Genomic DNA, 8,230 nt, shown 5'->3' on the forward strand with positions numbered 1-8,230 from the left:
AAGGTACATAAGGGGTTGGTGTGACGTTATAAGGGGCCACTTCGTATTGTAAGGAATGTGGTTAAGGTTTTCTATCAACTTTAACTTCCTTCGAAGTTAACGATTCATCTTGTTTTCCATGTAAATCTCTTAAAACCCTACCATTAAGACATGGAAGACCCAAGTAGAGGTGAATCAAAAAGGTATCTACGGCGATTGTGACCAAGGTTTAAAATATCCAGAATTTCCTTGAAATTTTCATTTTTTTAAAGGGACGGAATAAAATTTAGGTTCCAAATGGAAATTGGTAGAATTTCCATAATATCCATCGAAATTTCTAAAATTTTGCCAAAATTTCTATGAAAATTTCCATAAAAATATCTACATCAAATCTTTAACAATTTGGTTAAAAAATCCATAATATCCATCGAAATTTCATAAATTTCCATGTAAATTTCCGAAAATTTTGGAAATATTTTTGAAATTTTTATTAAAAAATTCAAAAATATTATTGATTTTTAGTAAATTATTTTACCAAGTTAACTTTAGAGATAGTTTTTTTTTACATTTTAATTGTTTTTTTAAGTATTTAATAATATAAATAAAATGAAATGAATTGAATTCAATAACCTTAATAAGTTCTATTCATTGATAACATACATATATATATATAGTTGCTATACATTTTCTATAAGATGAATGCATTAAAATCCCATAATTACAAGTTAATAATTGATTATATAAGAATAAAAAATAATAATATGAAAATATAATATTATGTAGAACCGATATTGATAGCATTTAGATTAATAACATTAAGTAAATAAAAATTAAAAAATGATAGAATATATTATACTAAATATTAAGGACAACTATATTTAATACAAAATCTTTATGGTTGACATATTAATAGTTGCATAAAAAATTATTAAAGAGATACATATTTTAATAATTACTTTTCACATTTCACATTTCAAAATGAAAATGAGAAAGATACTAATAATTTTCAATTATCTAAGAGTTTTATGGATATTGAGATGATATTTATGAACTATAATGTAATTGTAATGATTGTTTTGTCTTAATTAATAAATAATTTATCAAGTGTATACTTTTTTTTGGAGCATATTTTTATCAATAATAATTTATTTATGATCATTACCACTTACTATAAATTAAATTGATTAAGAAAAATATAATATCCATTCAATATTTTGTAATTTTTATAATCAATTTGATAATTGATTGTTTGAATAAGCTAATGCTAAAATTTCAAAAAAAAAATTCATTTTTTATAAATCTTTATCGATATTCGATATTTTCCCATATTTTGAACTTTCGATATTTCCACCGATACCGAAATTTTGAACCTTGGTGGTGACTACATTCAACAAGGACATGGAGGCCATACTTGCAGACTGAGTCATATGATGTAGAGGTGTGCCCAAAATATACTGAATATTTGGTGCAGTGGAAGAGCATGCTGAATAGTGAAGCTAGCTGATAGCATGAAGATGTTCTATGGCGATTCAAAGACCACATTTAGAAGTTCAAGGATGAAGCCGTGACGAGGGCTTCGCAATCTTGTATGTGGGAAAGTGTCGCAAACCACATAAGGAGTGGAATCCTTGAAGCTTAACTGAAAGGTTTTACACTTTTCTTGAGAAATCAAGAGAACTCTAGACTAGCTAGAAAGGAATCTCTCTAAAGTACTTCATGTAAATATATTGTAGATAAACCTAAAACTATCTTGATTCTAGCGACATGTATGCCAAGTGTACATATTTAGAATATTATAGATCCTTATGATATGTATCAAGCCCTCTATTAAAAGGGTTTGACCTTTATTTGTAACACATCTAAGAAATCCAATATATCTAATAATCTAGTAATACAAGTATTTACATTCTCTTAAACTCTTTCAAAATCTACTACTTTCTATAATTCTTCTATAGCTTCTACTATTGTGTAAGCTTATAGACAAAACTGACTTAGCAAAGGTATTAAGTGTCACATGGGAAGGTTAAGAGAGTTAGGTCCGTGACAATTAACTTCTTTACCATCTAACCATTTTTGTTTGTGGTGCAATTCCAATATAATGGTGGAGTATGCAAAAATATGTAAGAAAAAGAAAATAAAAAATAATGATTGCAATTTATGATTTAACCTATATTTATTTAGAGACCAATTTAGAAACCCTTTTCAACACTTGAAAAAAAAATAGTGGAGTGTGGTGGAGAAGCAGACATGGGTTTAAAGGCTTTTTTAAAAAAAAAAAAAAAAAAATTTTTTTTTGTGCATTTGAAGAGAAAAATTAGCAAGAAACCATTGTACCAAGTCAGCTGGTACCAAATCAATATACGACACCTGTTAAAATGACAATACGCGTTTACCTTCCCAATTTATTATATTTATTATTTTATTTTTCCTTTCAAATTTAAAATCTTTTACAGGAGAAAAGCGCAAAGACCAAGCCTTTATCCATGGGTTTATGATTTATTCCTTCTCTGTCTGCATTGGGATCAAAGGCTTAAATAAAAACGTAATAATGACAGCAAAAATAAATAAAAGCATCCTCCATGTAAAACTGTAAAACTCTTCAAAATCTACATTCCAGAAGCATTAGAACTCTCCAAACCATATGCATTAGAGAAAGTGAGCCTTCAAAGAGAGCCCCAAACCTTTTTTTTTTTTTTTTTTTTCTGTGCGTGTTAAAATCACCATGCAAATCTCTGATCCAAACAAATGAGCATAGAAGAATGGAGATAGAGACTTATATTAATTTAGTAGACCGACTGATGCAAGATCTCATGTGTTACAGTGCTTGACTGCATCCTCTGTCCGTTCAACCCAGATCAAAAAAACATTTGAAATTGAAGGAGTCCGGTGGATGGTTCAAATTAAAAAAAAAATTAAAGAAAAAAAAGAAATTGGAGCTTTGATGATCTATAATTGCAAACAAAGAAAAGGGTTGTTCATTTTCGCCATGGAAGGGAAGAATAGGAGTCTTTAAGGAAGTTAAAACAGCTTGCAAAAATTTTTACGTTTCCAAAATAAAATAAAATAATGAATTAGAATGGTCAGATGATGTGGCATTTTTAACAGGTGTCAAATATTGACTTCGAGTGCACCGTGTCATACAAGGTTTTCTCACGTTTGATTTCTAATGTGGAAAAATTGGACCCAATCGTGATTTTGACGGCAGGAGTTATGAGTTGTTTGAGTTCTTCCTAGACTATTACAAATTTTTCCCTTATCGCTAAGCTTAAATTCGGATGTATGACCAAAAAAAAAAAAAAAAAAAAAAAATCTTAAATTCTAATGTAAAGAACATTAGCTTTAAAATATAAATTATTTTATACACCTCCAGCAAAGGATTGAATAAATGGTCAATAATAAAAAAAATAAAATTGAATAATTTATTTATTTATTTTTTTGGTAAATGACCACCTTAATTTTTATTTTAAGGCTAATAAAAAGTAGAATCAAGTTTTTCGATTAACAAAAACTTGATGAATTTGCAAAATGGTAACATATGCATGCGCAGTGCTTCTCTCATAAAGTCTCTTTAGAATGCCGAATATATAATATAGTATGTACAGCTTGATGCAGTCTAGTGGCTGGGAATTGTATGAACCCTCCCATCCACAAGATCCAGAGCCCGAAATGGTGACGATAAGTTAATTAGCAATATCTAAAAACAGTGATACAGATAATGCATATAACCACAAGAAAGAGTTAAACAAACTGAACGAGAGGAACCAAATTCATAAATGAAACCAAAAAAGTGTCCATTTTCAATGGTGGAGCCCCATGAAGTTCTCTTTTCTTCACCAGACATTAAAATATCTTTCCGATAGCAATTATCTGTTTCCCTTGCTTACAATAGTTAGTAAATTACTCAACAAAATCAAGTTTCATAAACCCTTTTCGTCCTAGAAACAGAGTACAGAGAAAACAGGGTACGTTTTTAGAAATTATAGCCCAAAATGTTGTCTTACAAACCACAGAATCTCCAAAAATATTGGGAGAGAAAAAAAAAAGAAAACAGTTGAGTAGAATTACGAGAAAGGTTCAGTTTTTCTAGTATCGGCATGGTTAACACCCTTGGTAATGAAACCTAACCTTGGGAAGAGAATAGTATTGGTTGTGTTAGGCCTGCTCAGTGGCAGAGCAATGGAGATGTTGGTGTTTGACCCAAAAACACCCCCAGCAGTTGCTGTGTTTGGAGTAGTACGTTGTGAAACACTTCTTGAACGGTGACGACCTCTGTGTACGTGCCTCTCACAGTACTTCTGATCTGGTAGTGCTTCTTTGCTACATCTCCATTTTTTCCCATCTGTTCTTCTACATCTCCATGGTTCTGCATCCATTGCTTTCTTTGAATCTAAATACAAAGGACTAATTCCCAAACCTGTAAAATTATATTAAAAAACAAAAAAAGACAAACAAAAAAAAAAGAGAATACTATATAATCAATCCTTGAGGCTTTAGTAGAGATTGTTTCCTAGATTGGGTACTTACAACAGGGATGATTTGGAGGCATCCCACCGTTGAGAATACCAAGTGAGCCAGAACAGCTCTTCCATATCGGAAGAACAAGATGATAAGGAACAGGAAGACCAGCTTCCATGTACTTGTAGATAAGGGATTGAAGCTGAAGCTCTTGTAGTTGAAGAAAAGTGAAAGCAGAGCATTTTATGCTGTCACGTTTCGGATCAGACCCACATCCAAGCTCAAGATTTAACCCAACTGGAGGCTTTGACCTTTCTTCTTGAGCCAACCCATTGGTATTCATGTTCCAGGGATCTGAAAGAATGGCAAAGTTAGAAGCTCGGTTTTGAAATTCCATGTGTTAAGGAAAACGTAAAAATGACGGTCAAAGAACAGTAAAGTTTTACTAAGAAAGAGACAGATTATATGCTCTGAAATGGCAGAAATTGTAGGGGGAAAAAGAGCAACGAAGCTTGGTTTTTTTTTGCAACGACAATGTAGCAGTGAAAATCACATGTTTGAGTTTGTCGTTTGGTACTGTGGTGGTGGTGATGATATTAATGAAGAATGAAGGAGGAAAGAGTGTGGAACAGAGCATGAGAGTGAAAAGATATAAAGTGTGGTACTGAAAAGTCTTCTGGTGTGTCAGATTTTACTGGTTATGGGCCAGAAGCAAAGCAAACGCGTTGCCAGGGCGTGAAAAAATTGATGTCAGCGAGAAAACCCCACATTTGAATGGGGAAAAAAATACTTTGTCGTTATTAACGAAGTAGCTATTGGCCTGTGCGGCGCAACGTGGTGGAACAAATTTAACCAAAGCAAAACCCAAAATAAAAGAAAGAAAACTAAATGGCGTCGCCCGGACTTGAACCGGAGACCTTCAGTGTGTTAGACTGACGTGATAACCAACTACACCACGACACCGTGATGGCATTAATTTTCAAGCTTTCTAAATTAATTAGTAGCTCTCAGTCCACCATAAAAACCAATTTAAGAAACAAGAACGTTTTATGGGGTTCATTCGCTTTCTTCCAAGTGTTGCGACAATGAGAATTATTGGACCCACTAGAGGTTCACCTTGATACTCTATGCTGTTGCACTACTTTTGTTTAAAATATATTAGACTTTTGTTTTTTGTCCATTAAGTTATTTCCGAGCGGTAATGAATCCTCAACTGCTTTTGTTTAGAGCATGCCTGACAATTTACGTGTAGTTTCCACTGTACTTCTACCAAATAACCCAAATTTCTTATGCACCATCCATCCATGCTGTGGAAAATTTGGAGTTTTGTTATTGCAATTATAATTACAATTGTTGTATAGAGCAATGAACCATTCACAATCAAACATTCAATTTCTTTTTGAGTTTTGAGATGTTAGACTCTCTGGGAATTAATTTCATTTGACTATATCCATATTTCCCCTTTGTTTTTTTCTTTTTACTTTCTTTTTTTTCCTCTCCTCTTTTTTCCTTTAAGTCGGTTCTCAATTACTATTACTTGACATATGCTTGGAAATTTAGTTGGTAGTTTCTCCGACAACTTTACCAACTAATACAAATTTCTTATAGATCCCATGCATCCCATGCTGTAATAATTAATTAATGGCTATTCCGGGCCAGTATAATTGGTTTACCTATAAACTTGGACTTTATTATTGGGCAAGCAGATCAGGCCCGAACATCCACTCTTTTTCTGGTAAACATTTATTTAGGTGGATCATTAAAATTCAATGATAGTCTTATATTTAACTTGACAATCATTCAAGTGCTAAAGAAGTGTTTTAAAGTGGCTATTAGTTTTTGCTTAAGACCATGGCTTTTCAGTATAATTACTCTAAATATACGTCAATTTACTTTCACCATTTATCTTGCTTTTGGAATTGGTCTATAATTATATGAAGTGATAAGAATGTGTTTTTAGTCATTTTAATGAATGAAAAGGTAATGAATTCATAGCCATTTATGTATATTATATTAAAATATTAATATATTTTTTTTTACATATATAGATCGCAATAAATGCAATTTTCATTAAAAAAATAATTAAAATGGAAAAAAAAGGGGGGGAATGAAAGAAAAAGGTTACCAAAATTGGAATAAGGCAATGCTAGACATACTGATGAAGACTGCTGCAACTGGCTATTTAATTTTGCATTTGCAAAATACCTATGTTCGCCTTTAGGAGCTCCAAAAGTTCATTCAATAATCAGTTGATTTCATAGACACCAAAAAGACCAGCTAACCTATTATACAGATCTTGAAAACCATTTCTACAATATATGCAGGCATAAATTTGATGCTCAATCAGAATATAAAACCTCAAAAAAAAAAAAAAAAATTAACGACATCTTTTGAGCAAATCCACTTATGGAGATTTTTTTTTTCTTTTCATTGCAATTGCTTTCATGGACATCAATCTTTCTTCAGCTCACGACACAGAGACTGTTTCTCTAAGCAAATTACAAACATATATCGTTCATGTTTGTAAGAGAAGCAGATATCTTGAAAGAGATCTCAATATTATTGATATGAAAGATCAGTACATATATACAAGTTACGTAACAGCTATAACAAAGGATAATTACAACCTCTATCTAATTGATATACACACATAAGATAACCATAACCTGAGTCATTGACAGCATGCTGTTTTGTATTGTTGCTCTTATTGGTTTATATAAACACCACCCACACCCCACCCCACCCCCCACCACACACACACACACCCCCCCACACGGCGGGGGCTCCTCCTCCTCCTTTTAATAAAAAAAAACTATGTTATCCTGTCATGCCACTGGAAGATTTAGGTTCTATCCAAAATGCAAGTCTTGGACCCGAAGAGCAGAAATTGCTGTCGTCCAGGTGATTTAGTTAGAACATCTGCAAGTTAATCACGGCTTGAAATATGAGAAATGTGGATGGAGACTTCAGCAACCTTTTCCTGAACAAAATGAAAGTCAATGTGAACATACTTCACCTTGGAATGAAGCTTAGGATTGGCATAAACATACGTGGTTCCAAGATTGCCACAATAGATTACTAGTGGAGAGACAGATGGTACGCATAATTGTTGGAGAAGAGATGTTAACCAGTAGACTTCAAAGGTTGTATGAGCAATGGCTCTATACTCAACTTTAGTGGAATACCTCGAAACAATTTTTTGTTTGCAAGAAGACCAGGAGATAGGATTACGGCCTAGGAAGACAAGATATCCAGTGGTGGAAGTGCAGTCATCTTTGCTTCCGGCCTAATCAGCATCTTAAGACGCATGTAAGACCAGGGGAGAGTTACGATGGAGAGATAGACCGTATGATACAATACCCTTGAGATATTGAAAAAGATGTGTTACTAGAACCCAGTGTAGATCAGTTAGACGGTGCATGAACTATGACAGCTTGTTCATAGTGAAGGCAATGTTGGGCTTGGTAAAAGTGAGACATTGTAGACTTTCAACTACCTGCCTGTACAATGTAGCAGAGGATGAAGAAGTACCATATGAGAGAAGAGGAGAGGATAATAGAGACATTGGATTCATCACTCATGAGATTCCTCCATGTGAGTGGCTGCTAATAACTCTGAGATATAGTTCCGTTGAGTTAAAAATAAACTAGTTCAAGTGGGAAACATTTTTACACCCAGAAAATAACTCAATTGCCCCAAATCTTTCAAGGAAAATCTGTTGGATGGAGAGACAACAAAGTGGTCAATAAAAGCAGTATCATTATATGTGAGAACGATGAATAGTAAAGTCTTTCTT

General features: G+C 33.0%; 1 protein-coding gene and 1 non-coding gene across 4 annotated transcripts; both read right to left on the reverse strand.

Moving 5' to 3' along the window:
- Positions 1-3,717: 3,717 nt before the first annotated feature.
- Positions 3,718-5,075, reverse strand: LOC107417852 (growth-regulating factor 10-like). Of its 3 annotated transcripts, none has more exons than XM_025073414.3 (3): positions 4,893-5,075; positions 4,504-4,788; positions 3,718-4,393 (listed from the first exon to the last, which is right to left on the reverse strand). In XM_025073414.3, the coding sequence occupies exons 2-3, from the start codon at positions 4,775-4,777 to the stop codon at positions 4,041-4,043; spliced, it is 627 nt and encodes a 208-aa protein (XP_024929182.2). In that variant the 5' UTR covers positions 4,778-4,788; positions 4,893-5,075; the 3' UTR covers positions 3,718-4,040. The 3 variants fall into 3 exon arrangements, with proteins under 3 accessions (XP_024929182.2, XP_024929181.2, XP_015881992.2); XM_025073413.3 differs by having other exon boundaries at positions 4,881-5,074; XM_016026506.4 differs by having other exon boundaries at positions 4,504-5,075.
- A 248-nt stretch (positions 5,076-5,323) lies between these two features.
- Positions 5,324-5,397, reverse strand: TRNAV-AAC (transfer RNA valine (anticodon AAC)). The gene has a single exon. It is a non-coding gene; the product is annotated as a tRNA-Val (tRNA).
- Between the last annotated feature and the right edge of the window lie 2,833 nt (positions 5,398-8,230).

Source organism: Ziziphus jujuba, chromosome 6 (genome assembly GCF_031755915.1).
Source record: "Ziziphus jujuba cultivar Dongzao chromosome 6, ASM3175591v1".
Classification (NCBI taxonomy): Eukaryota; Viridiplantae; Streptophyta; class Magnoliopsida; order Rosales; family Rhamnaceae; genus Ziziphus; species Ziziphus jujuba.